At 41.5% G+C, this 24,645-nt stretch overlaps 1 protein-coding gene across 4 annotated transcripts in view; it reads left to right on the plus strand.

Moving 5' to 3' along the window:
- The first annotated feature begins 2,057 nt into the window (after positions 1 to 2,057).
- The window catches only part of arhgap5 (Rho GTPase activating protein 5), a 62,229-nt gene continuing 39,641 nt past the window's right edge, over positions 2,058 to 24,645 (plus strand). The window contains exons 1-3 of one of the 4 annotated variants that reach the window (XM_072366124.1): positions 2,058 to 2,355; positions 8,143 to 12,087; positions 13,820 to 13,973. In XM_072366124.1, the coding sequence (XP_072222225.1) occupies positions 8,353 to 12,087; positions 13,820 to 13,973 (3,889 nt within the window). In that variant the 5' untranslated portion in view covers positions 2,058 to 2,355; positions 8,143 to 8,352. The other 3 variants (XM_072366125.1, XM_072366127.1, XM_072366126.1) reach the window with 3 other exon arrangements.

Genomic DNA, 24,645 nt, shown 5'->3' on the forward strand with positions numbered 1-24,645 from the left:
CGGATCACCAGTCCATCACAGGCCCACACAGAGATAAATTAGACAAACAACCATGCACTCACTCCTAGGGTCAATTTAGAATCACCAATTAAGCTGACATGCATGTTTTTGGATGGTGGGAGGAAGCCGGAGTAGCTGGACAAAACCCACGCATAAGAAACACATGCAAACTGTACACAGAAAGGACCCAGCTGGGATTCAAACCAGGAAGCGTCTTGTGAGGCAATGGTGCTTACCACCACATCACCACGCAGCCCCATCTCAATGTCCTAGAGAGCTTGAAATGTTTTCAACACATCCACTGATTGATGGCAAATATTCACCTTACTACAACCTGCAGTCAATTTACAAGCCAATCACTCTATATTTTCAAAAACACAAAAACGTGTTATAATGTGTGTATCATAGAACCTTTTATATATTTTGAGAATAAACTGGCCTACCTTTTTTTTTTTTTTCCCTTGTCCTGTTCAGCATTATGGCAGCAGAATTGTAGTCTGAATACCTTTGATGCCAAACAGATTTGCTTTGCCAAGGGAAGTTTTATAAATGTAAAGCTCCCCTTGATGCCCATTTATTTATTTCTGTTGACAATATATGACATGTAATAGAACTGAACCGCACCGGGGGACAAGGAAAGAAGAAGAGGAAAGAAGAGGAAACAGAACAAAAATAGAAACAAAAACCAGACAACCAGCTGCTACACCTGTAAAAAACAAAACAGACAACAATCCGTGGCCTCTGAGGGGAATCCAGCCTTAGCGCCACCAGGCGCCTACCTAAGACTGGCCTACCTAAGATTTACAAATGTGATCCCATTGCCTCATCTTGAAAAAAGATGCGTTGCACAAACCTGTGATGCAGTCACTGCTTTTGGGAATAAAAAGATCCAGGGTTTCAATCCTCTGATGGAGATGCTCAATATCAAAAGATGTGAAATGTGTGTTCACTAAGGCCGACAAACATGAATAATTCAACTGTTTTATTCTGTTTGAACACTGAACATTGCCATTTTTTTGTACTTACATATATATATATATATATATATATATGTAGAGAGAGAGAGAGACAGAGAGAGAGAGAGAGAGAGAGAGAGACAGACAGACAGACAGACAGACATACAGACATACAGACATACATACATACATACATACATACATACATACATACATACATACATACATACATACATACACAATTTATTTTCTATTTACTGACAGCTACCTGTCATCATCCAATCTCAAATTATGTAGTTCAAGTCATGGCAATTGATGACTTTGACTTGAAATTGACTTTTAAAATCAAGAAATTGCTCATTGCTACAGGGAAGACCAGAGTAAACCACAGGGGGGTGGAGAAAAAAAGACTCCCCTTCCAAATACCCTGGGTTTTGATCTGGGGAGTCTGGATGAGTCCACACTCAAAGCTTTTTGTCTCTTTGTCCTGTTCCTTCTTGTGCAGTTTTTTGCAATGTGACTGTTGTCCTGCTCTTCTGTAGTGCTTTGTGCGCAAGGAAATTCTGGTGGGTGGTCAAACGTAAAAAAAAAAAAACAACAACATTTGAGATGATTAAATTATCATAATTATGTCAATTTAGTAGTCCTTCACTCTTTTCAAAAACATTCTATGATATATCAATTTTTAGACAAGCTGATTGGTTATGAGAAATTTCACTTTTCCCTAATGATGATCTTTTAGTATGTCAAATGACTCTTCAGTTTCTTAACTGAATCTGTACTCTAGCGGCACAAGCACATTTTTCCTTATTAATATAAATATACACAAAGTATTTTATACAGACCCATTCCATAATACCTTTTATGCGTACACTTTAAAGAACTTAATTTTGCATTATTTTCACCGGTAACATAACTTGCTCCTTCACTGAGCTTGTGTTGGGTTAATTTCAATACAGTAAAGGAGCCCTCACTTTTGAGCCAATATGAATATGGGATGAGAAAGGGACAGGTGAGGATCGAAAGATAGAGAACAGGGATGGGCCGAGCGACGTAGACACAGAGAGGGGGGAGCTGAATAGAGATAGAGAGAGAGAGAGGGAGGGAGTCGCCATTACCGCTTGGTAGTGCTGCTGAGAGGAGGAGGGAGTTCCCATAGGCAGGTTTCAGCTTTCAACGCATACCACACTAACAGTACCAAAGTATACTAAAATACGGACACATCGGCCATTTGGGACTTAAGTGGACTACACCTCCAACTCAGCCAGGCTTTGGATTTTGTCGCCGGGCTCCATGCGCGCGGACTGTGGATAGTGAAAAGGAATTTTTGCCCATGAATGTGGGAATGCTTCATCCTGTTTTCCGTGGTATGTGGATCTGGGAGCGACCATGTTACTAGGTGGATAGGGGAATGTATCTGAACTGACTTCATGAGCTCAACCAGCACTCTCTTCGGCGGACGAAAGCTGCCCACAAGAATACACCCCACCGAGTTAAAAGAGACCATTGTGGGTGCATGATCTGGTTTGTAAAATTTACCTTGCTTGTGGTTTTTCACCCGAGTAATCCAAAGCAGGCTGTTGCTAACGTTAGCTATGAGCTAACTCACCCTCTTGGCATGTTAGCCTAACAGTGCTTGGCTAACGTTAGCTAGTGGGGATTGGAAAGGTGGGATTTTTCCTCTCCTGGAATATCAGGGCCAATTCAGGCCGAACTAGATTTCATCCTCTCTGCCTAGGACACATTTGCAACCTTAGTACAAAACCATAGTATAAAACCAAGATAGTTTTTTAGTAATGGGGCACTGACGCATTAACTTGCCTCGAGCGTCTATTAGTCTTAATTTTAGTGAAACGAACTCGTTATCTTGAACTCTAACTTGCTCAATTGTGTTTGCGGTTGCACCTTTTTTCACTGGGTCATTTGATATCTCAGGTGACATTCGCCTTTTTCACTGTATATAGTTACAATTTTGTAATTTGTACTAAAGGGAAATCCTCAAAAATCTGTCAAGAAATTTCATATCACTAGCGCTGATATCCGAGTTCAAAGTCTTCACGCCGTTAAGGGCAATTTATTGTTACTGACTTTGTTTGGTAGTTGCTGCGTTTAGATGAGTTCGCTTCGCTGATGGATGCATGGAGGGACAAATCCAAGAGTTCCACTTGGAGGATTATTGAATTTTCCCGTCATATAACAGGGCGTGTTTACACTTCCACAGCATAACGACTCATCCGTGATGAGTTGGAACCACATTCGTCATTAACTGTTTACGAATCATAAACGGGGATTAAAAAAAACAAACTACTAACTAACACAGGCAGTCAGGCAGGTCAGTGGGTTTGTCTTGAAGTTGTAGCCCCTCATCCCATTTTCGGGATGGGTATACCCATCCATCCCACTCCTGCGGCGCCCCTTTGCCAAACTCTTTAAAGGGGTAGTTCTCCTTTTTTCTGTTGAACCGTTCTGGTGATTTTTAATTTTTTTATTTGAGACTTTAACAATATTCAAAATGTCCTTCTGGTTAGTTACAGAAGTTGTTGAAGCCATCAGTTATTAGTGGGGCCTATTTGTATTGGAAAACAGGCATTGTTGCTTTGCTTTAGTATTGTTGTATTGATAATTTTTATCACTGCCATGAGTTATAGGGCTTTTCTCTGAAGGCTTTGTCCACATTGGCTGTATGTGAAAGAAAGCGTATGATTAGCTTGAAATACGACTCGATGGCTGTTTTACTTAAAGGAAATTGAGATAATGTTTTGTTGTATTAAAGTTGTCAAATTTCTGAAAATAGATAAACTTTCCTGTTCATTCATCTGTTTGACAAGCAAACATTTTCTAATACTTGGGTATTCATCGTTATGCATAAACACGTCTGAACAGCTCTACATCTGTTTTTGCGCCAATACAAAATATTATTATTGGCACAATGCTAATGTGCCTGCAAATATTTAGTACTTGTATCAGCTATTGCACGCCATATGAGGGCATTGGTACTGACACGCCTGTCGGTGATGGCCTGGTTGATTGTATCATTTGGCCTATAAGCTGTTGTTCTTACATCACTGACACCTTGGGAAGGGGAATTGATTGGAATTCATGCTGAACTTTGGGTCTGCCCTCAGTTTGGAGCAGAGTATTATATGTATTTTTTTTAAATTTTTTTTATTTTGAATTGCGCTTCAAAGTTTCTCTAAGAAAACTTATCATATATCAGGCAACAACACAGACTTTCTTATGTAAGTTCTCACTGTAGAAAGTCAGTAATACCAAAGGCGGATTTTAAATGGAAATTACAAGGATGTTTTAGTTGAGCAGTTTGACCGTCAACAGAAAAGTCTTATATTATTCAACAATTACCATGTAACTAAAAAGTCTGGGTCAAGCAACATTATTCATATTATGTCTGTACTCACATGCAGCAAACTGTCTTTTGAGAAGATTGTTAAAGCTTGGTCTCCTTTTGAAAACAACATTTAGGAAGTTCAAACTTTTCGCTGTGTTGTGTTTCGATGCTTTGTCTCACAGTTATAGTTCCACTGATTGTGGTTGAAATTTGAGACTTTCTTATGTACATTTTGCGCAATGGCAGCTATTGAATTTAGGTCAGCATGGTGACATGCACAGTTAAGTGGAGCTGCGGTTACAGCTCACCTTTGACATTTAATTTGACCACCATCATTGTCCCAGTAGACTTGCTCAGGTGGGGAATCAAGTTATTGATTGAGGCATGTCCGATAAGACTGAGAGAGAGTTTAAGACATTATGCTGCTTCTAACTTTCTCTGTTGGAGATCGTTTTACATGGAAGTGTAGCCAGATACACTGCAGAGATGTCTGAAGTTACTTGAAGAGGGATTTTGTCACATGATGCTGCGGTTATGAAATTAGGATTTTATTTGAACAGAACGGCAGTCTGAAAATGATTTTGAGCGACTATAAGTTGAGATACAGTCTTAATAGGCCAATTTTCAATCGGAATTTCTGACATTTCAGATATGTTGATATAAACTTTAGCTTTACTGTTTTTACAAAAAGGTGCAAAAAGATGGAACTTTGAAACATGTTCAGAGCAACAAGGTTTACTTGAGTCTGGCTGTATTTTTATAGGCAGGAATGATTCAATCCCCCGATTTTGAGAAGCTGGACTTTTGCATGTTTTTCGGTCAGACTAACATGCATTTTAAAGACCGATTTTAGTCAGAGTAACACAATTTCAAAAAAACTTTTTTGCGCCATATAAATTGCTTTGTCACTGATCAAGTTGAGTGAGAAATCATGTGAGGCAGGGTGAATATATTTTCACCGTTGCCATTTCTCCTTCATTATTTACAGTAGGTACAGTGAACAAGATGTGTTTGGGAAGTTGTCTCTTATTTTTTCTTTCTCAGGCTTCATGGCTCACGCTTGTGTTTTAGGAGGCAGTTTGTACTTTGCTTTGGTTTTGATTAATCTCTTCCTGTAGGAAGAGAGTTGTCTGCACTACAGTCATTATAAATCAGCTGTGCCTCATTTAAAACAGATAGGCCACTACTCAATGGTAAATCCTCACTTTTGGATTTAATCCAGAAAAACAGTATATTTTATGTTTTTATTTACAATTCCAGGTTGATCAGTTGAAAAGAGTTGATAATTTTTGACTGCGTGCTGTGTTTTAGGGTTTAGCAGTATTTAGTCTTCTCTAAAACCGGCTTGCCAAGTGATACTTTAATCCCCCCCTGCAACCTCCCTGTCGTGAATGGAATAATCATGATGCCCAGGCCTACTTTTAGCTTTAGCGCTGCACAAATGCAGTGTGAGCTCTGATGTTGGCAGCTAACATTAACAAGACTATCATAGACTCCATCTAGATGTTCACATTATGCAGCTAATTGGCTAGCACCACCGCTGTTTCTCTATTTATATGGGTTCACTTTAATTCCTGAGACTTATGTTGAGCCTGTGTGTTGACGGCATGCTGACTACAAAGTAAATTGATGGATAATGGCTGAAAAAAAAAGATAAACCGATGCTCTTTATGTGAGACACTTTTCAAATAGTGGTGTTTAAATAAGAAGTAGTTCCACTTTCATAATCACTTGTTTACACCAAAGAAATGAAGGAATGAAAAGATTTCAGTTTTTGTAATAGAAATCTTTGGTGAAGTTTGCACATGTTTCCTGATACTAGTAAGAAGAGGAGCTCAGTTTACTGTTTAATATCATGATGCTTGTTTGTGATAGACATTGGCCCAATCCCAATTCATTTCCCTGGCCTTTCTCACTTTGCATTTGGTCATTTTTTCGTTTGGGACTCAAGTGATTGCAGTTATGACCATTCAACCGGGATGTAAGGGGCCATTTGGACAGACAGATGACCTCTACTCCTTGGTCCTAAAAAGAAAGAAACGTTCTAGCTTACTTTGAAAGAAAAACGGACGGTGAGGGCCAAGGGGAGGAATTGGGATCAAGCTATTCTGGCCATTTCAAAGTCAACGGTCAATTAATATTTGAACACAAGCAAGGTCATTAGTGAGTTAATGATGAGAAACAAATGTTTTTGCCCTCAAGGACAAATACCATGCTAGATGGCATTTGTGCCAGTTCTGATGTGCAGAGCATCACCTGTCTCCAAGCTGAGAAGTATTTCTCTGTGGCTTTCTGCTGCATTCAGGAGCGGCACGTGTAACTGCACAGAAGCTGCTATAGTAGCTTGTCATTACTTTGTAAACCTGACAGACTGGTTGGTTGGTTGTCTTTTTTTCTTTCTTTCTGTTACATTATTAACAAATGTCTTGGGCGTGTTTAAGGGGCAATTTTAGACACAGTGAGAATATTTTCTGTGCTTTTTTTTTTTTTTTGTCCTTGGGAAGTTACAAAGCACCTTTCCATGACTTGTTCCTTGTTTTCCATTGATACAGTATTCTTGGTCTCTAGACTTTTTTGGTCATTTGCATACATCTTTCACACATTTTTGATCCCCTCCCACTCCACACTCACAAGTGACATCATCACCTTGGCCTCCATAAACAGTACGGGGAAGTTATTGCTTAATGCCGATGAACTAGATTACTTTACTGGTGCAGTTTCTCAGGCTCAACATGCTGCTAAGATAATTTTAACTCACACAGGCCGATTTATTGGCTGGTTGCCATCATTCTGTGAAAAACAACAGAAGTCTTTCTGCAGTCGTTAGTTATCTACCTCTGATAAAGTTACTTTGGGGTTCAGACATATTTGACTGTAGCAGCCCCACTTATTACCGATAGTTGTAGGCGTTTACAGTGTCTACAAATGGTAATTGCTGATATCAAATTTTATTGAAATTTTATTTTACCTGGTTGCTAGTGTTAAACAAGCAGCAACATAATTCCACAAGCAATGAATGCTACAAAGCAGGTTTCATTACCGTGACCAAAGTGTATTAAGACCAGAATAGGCATAATAATCGGTACAAAAATGTATTACTGATAATGTAGCCCAAGGATGTGCTGCTGATGATAGCAAATCTAAGCTGATTGAGCTTCAATGTTTCATTCTCATAGCAAAGCAAATAATTTCTAGGTCAGTGCTTGTCAAAGGGCTGGAGTTGCATGCCATTTTTATCTTGGCTCATCACAAATTGGTTGAAAGCACTCCATTTTTCTCTGCAAGGGAAAAGTGACATTGCTGAGCTCAGTACATCAGTGAAATACTCTCCCATTTCATATATAAATGTTACTGTCACATTCAGGTTTTTGCCCTCTGAAAAGACCAGTTTTACATAGCAGTAAAAAAAAAAAAAAAGAAAGAAAAAAAATCTGCTTTTTCACTTGAAATTCCTGAAGACTTGCAATTATTTTTTTTTAACATTATGAAACTTCTCTGGGAGGGTTTTAAGACCAGCATATCTAATAAATAATACACAAATGGAAATTCTAAAACCTTATTAATTTTTAAATTTTTTGAAAATCTAATATTTCTTATGTCCATGTTGAAATATTTAATAATCCAGCAACTAAGTATTTCCAGATAAACATCCTGTTAAATTTTATTGAATGAATAAATACTCCATGCACTTGTGTCTAAGGATGTCTCAATGGGCTTTGCAGAGATGCACAGAGTCAAGTGTATTATTTTCAAAATGAATTACTCTGAGGACAAGTGAGTCTAGATATTTTTTTTATGTTTGGAGTTTCTTTTCCTAACTGTGATTTTCATTTATTGCAGGGAGGTGATGAAAGGAGAAGCAGGCTGCTCTATCCCAACTTGAAGAATACCCAGGATAGAAACCTAGAGAGATACAGAGGAAAAACATTCAGTGGAACAAAGGGAAAATTAAAATGACCGTGCCATTGACCCACTGACAAGCAGAACTGGAATGATATCTTGACCTTTTTTCCTGAAAGTAAACAAGTTGGCGATGAGTGGGGCGATATAATGGCCAAGAACAAGGATGCACGCCCACCGACATTCGCTGTTAGTGTGGTTGGCCTCTCGGGAACAGAGAAAGAGAAGGGCAACTGTGGTGTTGGGAAGTCCTGCCTATGCAACCGATATGTGCGTCCTGATGCAGACAACTACTACTCTGAGCACACTTCAGTACTCAGCACAATAGACTTTGGTGGACGTGTTGTTAACAATGATCACTTCCTGTACTGGGGGGAGGTTTCCCATCGAGGGGACGAAGGTTTGGATTGTAAAATCCAAGTCATTGAACAAACTGAGTTCATCGATGACCAGACGTTTCTTCCCCATCGGAGTACAAACCTGCAGCCATACACCAAACGAGCTGCAGCGACCAAGCTTCAGTCTGCAGAGAAACTTATGTACATCTGCACTGACCAACTAGGTTTGGAGCAGGACTTCGATCAGAAGCAGATGCCTGATGGGAAACTGAACATAGATGGTTTTGTGCTTTGTGTTGATGTCAGCAAGGGCTGTAATAGGAAATTTGATGACCAAATGAAGTTTGTCAACAGCCTTTACTCTCAGATTGTCAAGTCAAAAAAGCCCATTATTGTAGCTGCCACAAAAAGTGATGAGTGTGTGGACCAGCATCTGAGGGACCTGCAGGCCTTTGTTGCTAGCAAGAAGAGCCTGATGCTAATTGAGACGTCAGCACGCTCTAATGTCAACACCGAGCTCTGCTTCAATTCCCTCATCCAACAGCTGGATAAAACGAGAGGAAAGCCAAAAACTGTGCCATACATGGAGGCCTATAAAGTCCAACGACAAATTGTTGCCTCAGTAACAGATAAATTTGAGAAACTGATGATGCACACAGTTAGAGATTACCACACCACATGGAAAACGGTTATAAATAATCTGAAAGGCCAACCAGACTATGATGAGTTCATCACTTTGGAGGGCTCTAGGAAAGCACGCAGCATGTTCACAAAGCACATTGCACAACTGAAGCAGGAGCACATTAAGAGGAGGAGGGAAGAGTACATGACAACACTGCCAAAAACTCTGAACAATCTTTTCAATAACCTGGATGAGGTTGAACATCTCTCATGGCCTGAGGCACAGAGTGTAATCCGCAACCGGCCAGATTTCCAGTACTGGTTTGTGGTACTGGAGCAAACACCATGGGATGAGACAGACCACATTGATAACAGCGACCGCAGGATACCCTTTGACCTCCTTGATACAGTTAATGCAGAGAGAATTTACCACAGCCATGTCCAGCACCTGCTGTCGGAGAAAAGAAGGGTGGAGATGAAAGAGAGGTTCAAGAAGACACTGGAAAGAGTTCATTTTATCAGTCCAGGGCAGCCTTGGGAGGAAGTCATGTGTTTTGTCATGGAAGATGAGGCCTACAAGTACATCACAGAATCAGATAGGAGGGATGTTTACTGTAGACATCAGCAGGAAATAGTTGAGAGGGCCAAAGAGGATTTTCAGGAAATGCTTTTTGAGCATGCTGAACTATTTTATGACTTGGACCTGAATGCAACTCCCAGCTGTGACAAGATGTCTGAAATTCACAATGTCCTGAATGAGGAGCCCAGATACAGAGCGCTGCAGAAACTTGCCCCAGATAGGGAGTCGCTTCTCCTTAAACACATTGGGTTTGTTTACCATCCCACTAAGGAGACATGCCTGAGCGGGCAGAACTGTGTAGATCTGAAAGTGGAGCAAGTTTTGGCAAACCGTCTTGTGCAGCTTGATCATGGACGCTCTAATCTCTACTATAACAGTGCCAACGTTGATAAGATCAACCTCTGCCTTCTGGGAAAGGAGGGTCTCTCTCAAGAACTAGCCAATGAGATCCGAGCCCAGTCCACAGATGATGAGTATACCCTAGACGGTAAAATTTACGAACTGGACCTTCTTCCTGTGGATGTTAACTCCACTTTGCTTTTCAGCCACACATGGTTAGCTTCTTTCAAGCCACATGGGTGCTTCTGTGTATTCAACTCGATTGAGTCGCTCAACTGCATTGGTGATTGCATAAGCAGGATCAGAGCGGAGATAGGACAGAGTCGACGAGATAGATTTGGTCAGCCACTTCCTTTCATTCTCATTCTTGCTAATCAGAGAGACAGTGTTTGCAAAAACATACCTATCCTGAGGCACCAGGGCCAACAGCTGGCAAACAAGTTGCAGTGCACCTTTGTTGACATTCCCTCTGGGGCCTTTCCTCGTAAATTTACAGAGTTCCAAATTAAGCAGGGGCTCCGAGCAGTGCTGGAGGGGTTAAAACATAACTTTGATGTCTTTGCCCCTCTGCCCTGTATCAAAGATATGACAGAGATGGACCTTAGAATCGTCATGTGTGCAATGTGCTGGGATCCTTTCAGCGTTGACCTCATCCTCTCCCCTTTCCTAGACTCTCATTGCTGTAGTGCCGGACAGCCAGGTCAGAGCAACACACTCATACTGGACAAGATCATTGGGGACAGTCGGAGGAGGATCCAGGTCACTGTCCTTTCCTACCACTCTGCTATTGGTGTGCGTAAAGATGAGTTGGTGCATGGCTATATTCTGGTTTACTCTGCCAAACGCAAGGCCTCAATGGCGACCCTGCGGGCATTTTTGGCTGAAGTTCAAGATGTCATCCCTGTTCAGATGGTGGCAATCACAGACAGCCAGGCAGACTTCTTTGAGAATGATGCCATCAAGGAATTGATGACAGAGGGGGAACACATTGCCACAGAGATTGCAGCCAAATTTACAGCACTCTATTCACTTTCACAGTATCATCGACAGACAGAGGTTTTTACACCCTTCTTCAATGAAGTTTTAGAAAAGAAGCCAAACATAGAAAGTTCTTTCCTGTTTGACAGCTCATCACGTGAGTGCACCACTGGAGCCAGTGAAGATGTCTTCCCGACATCTCCCCATAGCCATTCCCCGGCATACAACCCCTATTACCCAGAATCGGATGACGATAATGAGGCCCCCCCGCCTTACAGTCCAATTGGTGATGAGGTTCAGCTTCTCCCTACACCCAGCGAGCGAGCCAAGTACCGTATTGACCTAGAGGGGAATGAATATCCTGTCCATAGCACACCTGTTGGAGACCACGAACGCAACCACAAAGTGCCTCCCCCTGTCCGACCCAAACCAATCCTTCCCAAGCCTAATGTGAAAAAGCTGGACCCCAACCTGCTCAAAACCATTGAGGCTGGCATGCGAAGCAATCGCAGGCTGCCGCGAGGCCCAGTCACACACTCTGAAGATGTGGAGGCGTCAGACAACTATGCAGACCCTGTGGACACTTTGCTTAGGTCCAGAGGTTACCACAATGATGACATATATGCTGTGCCTGATGATACACACAGCCGTCTGGTCAAAATTAGAAACTCCTTTGGTGGGTTACACAGTCTCCATGCAGGAGGAGAAGAGGAAAATGGATTTGATCGTAAGTCTCAGGCCGGAAGGCGACCATCAAAATACAAGCACCGTTCTAAAATCTTGTTCAGTAAAACAAAGGCCTACCAAAGACGATTACACTCTGACAGTGATGGTGAGGAGTCTTGCCCTGCCACACAAAAAAAGAAAAAGGGAAGAGCCCATCGGGGCAGCGAAGAGGACCCACTTCTCTCCCCGGCTGACCCTTGGAAGGGAGGTATAGATAATCCTGCCATCACATCTGACCCCGAGCAGGAGGACAAGAAGATGAAAAAGAAAAAGGCAGCAAAGACGCCAAAGGAGCCAAAAAAGGTGAGTATTCTCTAATTTGGTACATTGTCAGAATATTAATGCTGGTTTCTTCCATTTCATACTTTTAATAAACTGCATGTTTTGAAAATACTATAAAGCAAGAGATAAGACAATTTAAATGAAATGGTGAATATCTAGATAGAGAAGAGACTGTATATATTTGTGTATGGGTAGATATGTATGGGTGCTATGTGTGAGCACATTTTATAGGTCTGAGGTTCATATTGAGAATAAACTAATGTGATAATTCATTGAATGGCCACTTTGCTGAAATAGTTTAAGCATCAGCACCCTACAGGCCTCAGACAGGTAATAAAATGTTGCATTAAAGATGCTCTGTTGAAGACAGTAGGGCTCTTTACAATCATAGAGCAGATGCTGCATCGCTCAGACGGCTCTGTAAAAGCTTTCTTGAGACTTCTAAGTACATACACAAATTGCAAACAAGTGCATTTCATTCAGCAACCAACATCGAAATGCTAATGTGCATAAACAGTGTGGCACTTAAAGAGTTTTGTGTTGTCAATTACACACGCATGAATCAGAAACTTGTATGCAAGTAAATGTTGCATTAGCATATACTCGCACCGCAGTTCTTTCACCCGTGTAAGATTGTTTAAATGTACATCCATATTCAAGTTGCAAGACAGAAATAGAAATTTAAATCATGAAAAAAAAAATTGGAAATTTGCTTTCGATTAAACATATCTGTTGTCCTTTGAAAATATAAAACACAAAAAAAATCTTCAAGTAAAGTTTAGCTTTGAAAACATTAAGCAAAAATAATCACACAATCACAATGTGTCAGTTTTTTGCAAACACACTTGAACAAATTCAGACATGCATGAGAACTAGCAAGTACACTGGCATGAATCAGATGATGGTGTGAAAATCAGTAGAGAAACATTTGCTAGCACTGTTTGGGCATCATGAATGTAGGGTATTGTTGGAACACTGAAACTGTCTTTGATAATCGCAGAAGAGAGCGAATGGAGAACTGCAAGTTTCAAAACAGAAGGTGTTTAATCGCTTTCTTGGCCAATTAAAGAGGAGCCCAGACTGCTGTAGGCATGACAACTCTTTGAAGAGCAGAGCAGTGTGGGAAATCAAAGCTAACTCAGCACCTCTATCTTCATCCGACCTTTAGTCTTGAATGATGTCATCCTCCGTCTTCTTGTCTTCCTCCGTATGAACCTTCCTCTGCTTTTACCACTATCTCTCTTTCTCACTGAAGCTTTTCTAATCTATTCCCTGGTTACTTTCCTCCTCCTTATTTTTCTCTCCTGACATTTGTCTTCATTTTATCCTCCTCCTTCCTCCCATTTATGCTCTCCCATGGCGATTTCTATTTCCTTACCTTACATTCCTTTTTTATTTTTCCGTATTTGCATGTTCTTCCCTTTTCACATCTCATTCTGTCTTTCTGTTATCTGTGTATTTTAATTTACTCTTGAATACTCTTGTTCGTCCTTCCGTCCACTGTCCAGTGTTGTTTATCTCCTCTCCTGTTAGCATATAGCAAATTGGTTTCATTTTTACTTCCTTTCCCTCTTTTCTTTTATCAACACTGTTCACCGTCTGGTCTCTTCTTTTACTCTTTATTTTGTATCCTCTCATGTTTCTTTTCTATCCTGTTTTTAATTCCTGTCCACCTTCATTTCTAGTTTTAGTCTCCTCCTCTTATCAGTTGTTTAACTTTCTCATCTAATTCCTCTGTTTTTCTTGATTACAGCCGAAATCGTCTAAGCCTCCAAAGCCTCTGTACCCACCCACCCGTAGAACCTGGGAGAGCAACTACTTTGGCGTGCCCCTACAGAGCTTGGTGACCCCAGACCGTCCCATCCCACTCTTCGTTGACAAATGCGTTGACTACATAGAACGCACAGGTGAGTTGGACATTTTTGTCAGTCCTCTTCCCTTTTTCACTCTTCAGTCTCACTTTCCTATTTTTCCTATCTTCCAGCTTTGTTTCAGTCAAATATGGCTGCCACAACTTTTAGGTTCGACCAGGCGCTTTTAAAACTGACAAGGTTCATACAGATTTTGTATGTTATGTCTGCTATGATGGTGCCGGTCAGTACATGTGAATCTCAGTTCAATGACGTTTTTATTTTTAAGCTCATTAAGGGGTGGGGGGGAATACCTACATGCTGAAACATTTGACCACACAGCATGCAATTAGTTTGCACGAATGTAAAGCCTTTGACATGCTGCTAAGTGATGCCAGCAACTCTCGTGGGGGAGCTTGTGGCACAGCGTCTTCTGTCTCAAAAGTCCCAGGTAACGCAGAGCTTTCAAGTGTCACGCATTTTATACACATTGTATTTGTCACGCTGAAAAAAAAAAAAAAATTGTCATAATTTGGGGGATGTCACTCTTGCCTGCATTCAAAACTTGAGAGCCCAGTAGCGTAAAACTTCCAGGTCCTGTTGATTGTGATAATATTAGTGACATACTGTATGAATAATTTACATCTCATATCAACATTTAGTTGACTGCAAGAGTGAAGCAGGATCAGTGGCCGGCTCCTGCATACCTGTAGTTCCTCCTTTCATCGAGGCAGGGAAAAGCAAAATGACAGAGGCGAAAATTGATGAAATGTTGGTGCTTGAAATTAAAGTGTTACTGCAACCAAAGCCATTTGTACTATATATAATTGGATGAGAATCAATAAGAGAACTGATAAGGAACTGAATCGATTAGCGATATCGATATCGATAATGGAACCTGAATTGCTAAATTCTTAACAATTCCCATCCCTATGCAGGACTGATTGCAAAATAAGATTGTATCATATTACTAAGATCAGAAAAAAAGGATTAAAGGATATGCAAGTCATTCATGAGTACACTAGAAAGGAGAAATTAAAATTGCACCGTAAAGGTTGAAATGTGGGGGGAAAAATAGCAAATGTGAAAATGTCTCTTTCCTGATTTGCTGCTGCTTTTAACCACTAGACAGTTGTGGTGTGGCTTGAATATGTTTGAAATGATCTTGCATATTGATATGCGCTTCAACTGGCTACGCCATTGTGAACATGTAGTGCTTATTTACAAATCATGCAAGTTGAAATTGTGTTTTTGGTGTCGATGATGTTACATACAGCTACTTTTTGGATACTGTCGAGCAAAGCGCATCATCCCCAACTAGCCAACTGCTGCTGTCATCGGTTGCATTGGGAGTAACAAGACTAAATCTGAATTAATAAAGTTTAAAATGAAACGACTGATGCTTTGAAGGTATTGATTTGATCTCCCGCCCGGCTGTTGTAAGGAAGGCCTCTCCCCTCTTGCCACTTCTCTCTTACTGACCCATCAGATATTTAACCACTATGTCTGTGTGTTTTGTCATCCATGTTATGTGTGAATGACACGAGTGAGATTCAAACCCCAACAGATACAAAGGCCTCGCTGAACATATTTTGCTGCTCAAGGTTAAAGACTTTCTCTCATCTTATAAAAAAACTGTACAGTAAGCTGAAAGTGTTACTTTTTCCCTTCTGACCACTTAAATTAATATTTTAATCTTATTAAATATTTCATCAGTTTGTTACATTAAGTATTTACACACGGTCCAGTACTCCATTCCACATTTAATGCTTTAAATAAGCTCTAAGAGGTGATAGCATTTTTTTTCAGAGTGACCTTAAAGCAACTTTTTTAGGATTCAAATTTCTTTAGATTTCAGAAGATGTAATATTTCCTGTCAGATTTTGGTGTTTGTGTATCACCTTTGAGTTATTGCAACATTGAGAATCAATTTTAGTATTTCTGAAAGTTGGACAGGGGCATTTTCAGTTCATCATGTTTCTAACGGCAGTTAAATAAATGTAGAAACTTTGAAGTGGTCACATTTAAAAAAACAAACAAAAAAAAAGCAGATTTCTCCTTGCTCTTTCCCCTGCACGTGCGTGCAGCAGATGCACGTACAATTAGGTATTTTCATGTGCGTTCACTTGGTGTTTTACACTGGTGAGTTGTGTTTTGACGGTGGCGTTTGTATTTGAGTTGTCTTCGTCATGGAGGCTGATAATTCCTGTCATGAAAATCCCCTTTCAATACGTTTTGATATTTAGCTAAATGTACATGAGTGTGTCGTGGCTGTCAACCAAATTTAGAATTAATCCTTGTGCTGCTAGTTTGTGCGCTTGTGCACATGCAGACGTCTGCCAGCTGACACTGGTGTATTGGAGATTTCATGGCCATTGCTGTGAAACCCAGGCGGTCTGTTGGGTGGATTTAACAGCTTTTACCCTCCTGTGTTTTTCTGGAATGTCATTTTTCTCAACACATACAGAGAGAACATCTTGTTTTTTTCCCAAGCTTGATATAATGTAAAATCTGTCATATACTAACAGTGTGAGAGCTTTTGCAACTCCCTGAACAAGAAAACAATCCTTTTAGACCGATTCCTTGTTAGGTAGCCCAGGTAGGGGTGTAGGGATTTGCTATAAACACATTTGTTGCCTAAAATTTCCTTTACGCAAAATGGATAAATATTACATATTTTCGTTTATAGTCAAAGGGATGGAGTTATTCTGAGAATCATTTTAGGCTCTGGCATGTTTGATAGAGCGTCTTCTTAAGGAAAAATTTTGTCAAATCTCCCTGTCTGAAGGGCTCCACCCTGTTAATGTTGATGTAAGTTAGATAGTGACTCTTTGCCAGCTCCAGAGCTGCAGCTGGATCTGACCTCTGACTGTAGAGCAGGGAGGAGGAAAGAGACTTTCCCAGTGGGAATCATTACTCTATTACTGTCATATTGTGCTAATGTTGATTTTCCACAAGACTCAATGCACTTGTCAAATTAATGGGATTGAAAGTCAAAATGTTAAGGCGGTCCTCCCCGAATATGGTGGCTGCTTTCATGCCCTCAGGCATTTTATAGACTAAGCAAATTATATAAAAGCGATACTGCTCATTTTAGTTGTCTCCTGTTATGTCAGTTTGGTCTACAATTAGTCAGAAAACTGTGAAAAATTATTCTCTCTTAAGTTCAGAACTCAAAGATTGTTTGGTAACTAACCACATTTGAGAGTGTTAGATGTTTTGGCTTTTTTTTGTTTTCTTTAGGCTGTTATTCAGGTAGTTGTTGATTAATTTTGTGTTGGTAGACTTATCCCATAATACCTACTTCCACCACTCCATGGCAAATTGATTTCATGGTATGGTCACTGCTTTTCCTTTAGTTTGGCTGTAGCGGGTAATCTAATCTAAGAGTTTAGAATGACGGGTTTAGTGTTACTTAATAAGTTGCAAGTAGTGTTGCTTTCGTCAATGAAAATTATGACAAAATATCATCGTCAATGAACCTTTATCACGTGACAAAAACGAGACGAGACGCAACATAAATGTTGGTCATGTGACAAGAACTATAATGAAATATATAATGCAATGTTGTTGACGAATAAAAACAAGACTAAATGTAGTTTACAAAATAAAAAATCTGCTAAAATGTCTCTTAATTTTCATTGAAATATAACGTTATTTGGTCTCGTTTAGTCGCGTTGTTATTATTTTGCAGTATTTCTGTTTCCTGTGTCTCACTGCACAGTCGCAGTCACTTTCTCAACTCGCTCACGGCATTATTTAGAATATGCAGCTGCGGTGGGTTGATAGGCAACCAACTGGCACAGAGAAAGGGAGCAATGGCCGGCCAATCAGGGTTCGTCATTACTTCTAAAGCTTAAGTTATACTCTTTCGTAACGTCAACGATGTCGACGTGACGTCGTCATTGAGAATTCGAAGTTCTGCGTCGAAGGGAACACGTTGCTCTGCAATTCACCAGGTGAATACAGGTGTGGCTGTACGTTTGTGTGGTTTCAGGGGTTATAGCCAAATCCTTGCTTTTTCCTCTGGTCACAGTTAACAACAGTAAACAATGGCAACGGAGGTGGAGCAGTTGTATTTGCAGCTGGAGATTATCAATATTGAAGAGCAAATGTTGAAGCGCAGGCGACAGAAGAGACGTTTGCGGGGGTGGTCTGTACGACCGGCCCGAGGCTGGGAACGGGTGAATTTACAACCTGGATGAACAAATGCACTTTCGATAATTTGAATGTCAACGAGCTTCTTTGCCGTATACAGCCATTAAGACCGGAAAAGGCAACTGCTGGAAATTACGTTCTGAGTGGACGAATCACAGCCAATTTTTTTGGAGGTGCACGTCAGGCTACGGTGGAGGGGTCCACCTTGACGTACCTACGTCGTCGAAATGACGGAGAAGCATAAATTGTGACTTACACGTTTGGTTTATAAAATAGATATGTTTTAAATTCAAATCAGAGCGTCTTCCGTGTTTGCAATGGATATATTATTGAGTCTATAAGGTAACTATAATATAATAATAAGACAAACTTGTTTGAATTGTGAAATGGCTTTTACTAAAAGAAAATTTTGGTTATAGTAGTTATACTATATTGACTGGGTTAAATAGAATTGCATTACTAAAAAGAGACTAAAATACAAGTTTCATTGACTAAAACTAGACTAAAATGTCATCAGTTTTCGTTGACTAAACCTAGATGAAAAAATAGTCCATGGATAATTCTGACTAAAACAAGACTAAAATGCTCAGACTTGTAGTTGACTGAAACTTGACTAGACTAAAAAGAGTATGAACGTGATTAAAACTAATAAAAACTAAAATGACAGCTTTACACAGAATAAGACTAAATTTAGAACAGGCTGCCAAAAACAACACTAGTTGCAAGGCAAGATGTGCAGTGGCAGGAAGAGGATGATAGTTGTTGGTGGTGCCTGCAGTTTTAGGCCAGAAAGTATCAAATTGTGATGTTTTTTCATAAGACAGAAGTTTGTCTGCGTTTGTGACAGAGCTCGGCTTTCAATGTGACTGAAAGTGTGAATGTGTGAAACTGTGATTCTGTGTGTTGCCTATTATTTGCTGGGTGTGTGTAAGAGATAATTGTGCCATTTGGCTTGTACACACATTCTTTTTGGCCTGGTAGGTTCAATGCACAGTTTTACAAAATGTTTTTTTTTCCTGCAGTTTTCCGGGAATCCGATGAAGTGCACTTCTGTGGCATAACGTTTCTGTGGCATTGTGCTGTGTCAAAAAGCTCAAATAGAAACTCAGATGAAATGTCAACATTGAAAGATAATTGCGTCTGTTCTGTGCTTGCTGTCTCCGTTTCCTTTTTGGTGAGATCTGTTTGTCACTTTCAGTGTTTCCTAGTTTCCCCACTCTAATGATAATTCGGCTTAGAATCTCCTCAAGTGCTCCTCAGACCCATAATGGTTAGTAAATTTCAGGAAATTGACCCAAACTATTCAAGGCTCCTGAAGAATGCAAACTTGTTAAAGATAAAACTCCACCATCCATCCATCCATCATCTACCGCTTATCCGGGGGTCGGGTCGCTGGGGCAGCAGCTTGAGCAGAGAAGACGTCCAGACGTCTCTGTCCCCGGCCACTTCCTCCAGCTCCTCCGGGGGGACCCTGAGGCGTTCCCAGGCCAGCCGGTCCTCATCTGACTCCTCTCAATGCGGAGGAGCAGCGGTTCGACTCCGAGCCCCTCCCGGATGACTGAGCTTCTCACCCTATCTCTAAGGGAGAGCCCAGACACCCTGTGGAGGAAACCCATTTCGGCCGCTTGTATTCGCGATCTTGTTCTTTCGGGTCACTAACCACAACTCGTGACCATAGGTGAGGATGGGAACGTAGATTGACCAGTAAATAGAGAGCTTCGCCTTCTGGCTCAGCTCCTTCTTCAACACGACGGGTCGGTGCAGAGCCCGCAAAACTGCAGGCGCCGCACCGATCCGCCCGTCAATCTCACGCTCCATTCGTCCCTCGCTCGTGAACAAGACCCCGAGATACTTGAACTCCTCCACTTGGGCAAGGATCTCATTCCCGACCCGGAGAGAGCATTCCACCCTTTTCCGGCTGAGAACCATAGTCTCAGATTTGGAGGTGCTGATTCTCATCCCAACCGCTTCACACTCGGCTGCAAATTGCTCCAGTGAGAGCTGAAGGTCACGGCCTGACGACACTAACAGAACCACATCATCCGCAAAAAGCAGAGACCCGATTCTGAGGTCGCCAAATCGGACACCCTCAACGCCCTGGCTCCGCCTAGAAATTCTGTCCATAAAAGTTAGGAACAGAATCGGTGACAAAGGGCAGCCCTGACAGAGTCCAACTCTCACCGGAAACGTATCCGACTTACTGCCGGCAATGCGGACCAAACTCTGGCACCGGTCATACAGAGACCGAACGGCCCCTATCAAGGGGTCCGGCACTCCATATTCCCGGAGCACCCCCCACAGGACTCCGCGAGGGACACGTTCGAATGCTTTCTCCAAGTCCACAAAACACATGTTGACTGGTTGGGCGAACTCCCATGCACCCTACAGGATCCTGCCGAGGGTATAGAGCTGGTCCACTGTTCCACGGCCAGGACTAAAGCCACACTGCACCTCCTGAATCCGAGGCTCGATTATCCGACGGATCCTCCTCTCCAGTACCCCCGAATAGACCTTACCAGGGAGGCTGAGGAGTGTGATACCCCTATAGTTGGAACACACCCTCCGGTCCCCCTTTTTAAAGAGGGGGACCACCACCCCGATCTGCCAGTCCAGAGGCACTGTCCCCGATGTCCACGCGATGCTGCAGAGGCGTGTCAGCCAAGACAGCCCTACAACATCCAGAGCCTTGAGAAACTCAGGACGGACCTCATCCACCCCCGGGGCCTTGCCACCGAGGAGCTTTTTGACCACCTCGGTAACCTCAGCCCCAGAAATGGGAGGCCCCGTCTCCGAGCTCTCCGACTCTGCCTCTTCCGAGCACGTGTTGGTAGGATTGAGGAGTTCCTCGAAGTACTCCCCCCACCGACTCACAACATCCCTAGTTGAGGTCAGCAAAGCCCCGTCCCCACTGTACACAGTGTTGACTGTGAGCCGCTTCCCCCCCCTGAGACGCCAGATGGTGGACCAGAATCTCTTCGAGGCCGTCCGGAAATCGTTCTCCATGGTCTCACCAAACTCCCCCCAGGCCCGAGTTTTTGCCTCAGCAACCGCTAAGCCGCAGCCCGTCTGGCCTGCCGGTACCTATCAGCTGCTTCCAGGGTCCCACTGGCCAAAAAGGCCCGATAGGACTCCTTCTTCAGCTTGACGGCCTCCCTCACCACTGGTGTCCACCAGCAGGTTCGAGGGTTGCCGCCACGACAGGCACCGACCACCTTACGGCCACAACTCCGATCAGCTGCCTCGGCAATGGAGTCACGGAACATGGCCCATTCGGACTGAATGTCCCCCACCTCCCCCGGGATATGGTTGAAACTCTGCCGGAGGTGGGAGTTAAAGCTCCTTCTGACGGGGGGTTCTGACAAACGCTCCCAGCAGACCCTCACAATACGTTTGGGCCTGCCAGGTCTGATCGGCATCCTCCCCCACCAGCGGAGCCAACTCACCACCAGGTGGTGATCAGTTGACAGCTCCGCCCCTCTCTTCACCCGAGTGTCCAGGACATACGGCCGCAAGTCCGATGATACAACCACAAAGTCGATCATCGAACTGCGGCCAAGGGTGTCCTGGTGCCAAGTGCACATATGGACACCCTTATGCCTGAACATGGTGTTCATGTTCAAACTCCACCACTGTACTGTATCTGAGACATAAATGTGGGGAGTTTGAGTTAATCTTTTGTCTTATTCTTAAGAACAACCTAAATTAATCTTCTTGGATTGAATTTGATTTAAAAAAGAAAAAAAAACTAGAGAACTTTTTCCTTGGAAAAAAAAGAAGTAGAACTCAAAATGACAAAAATATTTAAGTTAAAGTTGGAGTTATACTACTAAAACTTGTTAAGGTGCACTGCTAACCTTTTCTCTCTATTATCAGTAACCTGGAGTTCTAATGTAGCTTTTGCTACTACTGTTCAGTTTTGCATAACGCCGAAATGTTATGTATGTGGAGTGGAGTGAACCGCCGACTTGAAACCCCTGTCAGCCAGTCCATCCATGCTTGCTTTTGAAAAGTACAGCAACTATCAAATATCTAAAATATCAAAAACTCTTTTCATGATCAGTAAACCTTTGTTCGAGGTATTAAGTTAAATAAGAGTGGAAACATTAACTGGAATTCAGCCTTAACATCATATCACTCTTATGTTCATATACACTAAACAGCCACAACGTTGTGACCACCTACCGAACCCGGATTTGGTCAACCGCATGCTGTCAAATGAAGTCTGATCAGTCGTGGTGTGAACAAAGAAGATGAGGGTGTGCTGGAGTGTTTTGTACCAGGGTGTTAGTAATAGATCATTTGGGCCCTGCAGTGTTGTTAGTCCTTCAGCTCTTCATCAGTTCTTCTTGCTATATCTCCTCTTTTGGCACTTCCTTCTCTTTGTTAGCTCCAAAGGGTGCATGCTGTTAGCTATTTGGATCATAAATGGGCCCTTTCTCATTTGACCTGTCAATTAACTTAATGTGTCAGGTGTTTGGTATTTGCCTTTATGCGCTCTATAAGCTGCACTTTTATTGTATGTGTACCTGAATGTGTGTTAGAAAAAACGAGTGGGTGTTTGTGGATGGGTAAAATGATGGCAGCCTAAGCTATTTTCTGTAAGACTTGGACAAAACTCCGCCCTCAATGTTTCCTTTTTATGTGTGTGTTTTGAGTAGCTTTAGCAGTGCAGAAATAGGCCACGACCTTAAATTCCTCCAAAATAATTCAGTCAGGGGATCAGGCTTTTAGATGGCAATGGTTTACCCAAAAGAGTTAGACTGAGCACAATCCTTTCTCTCTAAATTCAGAATCAAGCTCTTGCTTTTGCCATATAGAGAGCTCGGAGCAAGGTTAGAAGTTCAGTTCCTGCTAGCATTCAGTAATAAGGTGATGAAGGATCAGAGCCACCATAAGCTAACCAGTTAATAAACCTAAGAAAAAGGTGATGTAGAGAATAAATGAAAGCCAAGAAGAACCAGGGAAGAAGTTATAAGTTTTCTTTTTTCAAGAGAGACTAAAATAATTGGATGTGTCCAGTCTACGCTCATAGCAACCTTCCTCTGCCTGAAATGTCAGCTGAAGAAGTAATGAAAAAGGCTGCTTTGGGAAGAATAAATGCTGTGGCTTTTGTGAGAGGCTGTGAAGAACTGTTGCTAACATGCTTTCTGGATAATCATATCACAAGTATACAGTATTAGAAACTGGTTTGCATTTGAAAATAGTCAAGATGCTCTGAGGTTGCATTGGGATCTGATCTTATAGCCTACATTAAGATATGGTCTGAGATGCTTTAGGCCATGCTCTGAAGACAGTTTCAAACACAAATTCATCTTAGGCCACATTTAAGGACCACCTACTCCCCTGACGTGATTCCACATTAAGTGGTTTCCATTTAGAACAAAACAAATCGTGACATAATCTATTCTGTGAAATCACTTTCCAATATCACAGGATGTATAATTCACAGAAAACCTTCTGCCTGTCTGTTAATATTTCTGCTATGTCGGTGTACAGAGCAGCTGCTAGTGAAGTGCTGAATCCGTTCGGACTGTATTGTGAGTCTCCTTTTTAACAGGCCTTGCCCTGAATGTTTAGAGCTGAGCAGCACATTTTTTGCTCATCAAAACCAAGTGATGCAACCCAACTGATTGTTTACCTGACTTTTTAACAAAGTTGACTCAATAATGAAAATAATGTAATAGAAATAAAATAGAATAAATTTTGGATTGCCAAATAAATGTCAGAAAATCAGTAATTCGACCGTCATCTTAACAGTTTGCCGACCAGAAACCGATTCACTTACATCCTGTAAATTGAGTCATTTGCACAATTAACACTTCTCTGCAGCGTTACTGTTTTCTCTTAATTGCAGCCACAGTGTTGGTATTTGCAATTGTGATGTTTTTGTGTGATTTTTAACACATCCCCATTCAAACAACCATCTTCATCTTGTGAATGAAGTGTCAGGTGATTGGTGGACCTTGTGCAGAATGTTTCAAGATGATGGCTAAATGAATCCCTTTATGTGAGTCTGAGGAGGAAAGCTGTGTTGATATAGAAAGATCAGAACCGCAGTCTTTGTACTGGTGACCTGATAAGTCAGGACACATGCTAACATATTGTGTGAACAGAGCTTCAGTTGGCTGAGCAACTCAGTACTAGACTTGGCTCTTTAAAAAAAAAAAAAAGTCACACAGTAATAACTGTGTCTTCTGATGAAGTTGATGAGGCAGGTAAAAAAAAATTATATATACATATATATATAAATACATTCTTTCTTGATATTTGGTGTCAAAATACAAACTTGCTCTTCAGATGTTTCCCCCCTTTAAACCTTTCATTTGAGTACTCATACTAAAGCCATTTTATTAGCATGTACCACAAGTGTGAATAATTAACTCTTGAGTGCTCACTAATGCTCAATAGTGATGCAGACTTTTCATATTTTATATGCCAACCTAGTTGTCTCAGCTTTTGCAGTGGTAAAATCATTATATAACCAGAAAATGTGCCTTTTCTGAAAGCCAGCATCATGAATATGTGCCTTTTTAAAGCAAATACGATTTCATCAGAAAACTGTTATCCCCTT

Source organism: Leuresthes tenuis, unplaced genomic scaffold (assembly GCF_036924035.1).
Source record: "Leuresthes tenuis unplaced genomic scaffold, fLeuTen1.0.hap1 SCAF_15, whole genome shotgun sequence".
Taxonomy (NCBI): Eukaryota; Metazoa; Chordata; class Actinopteri; order Atheriniformes; family Atherinopsidae; genus Leuresthes; species Leuresthes tenuis.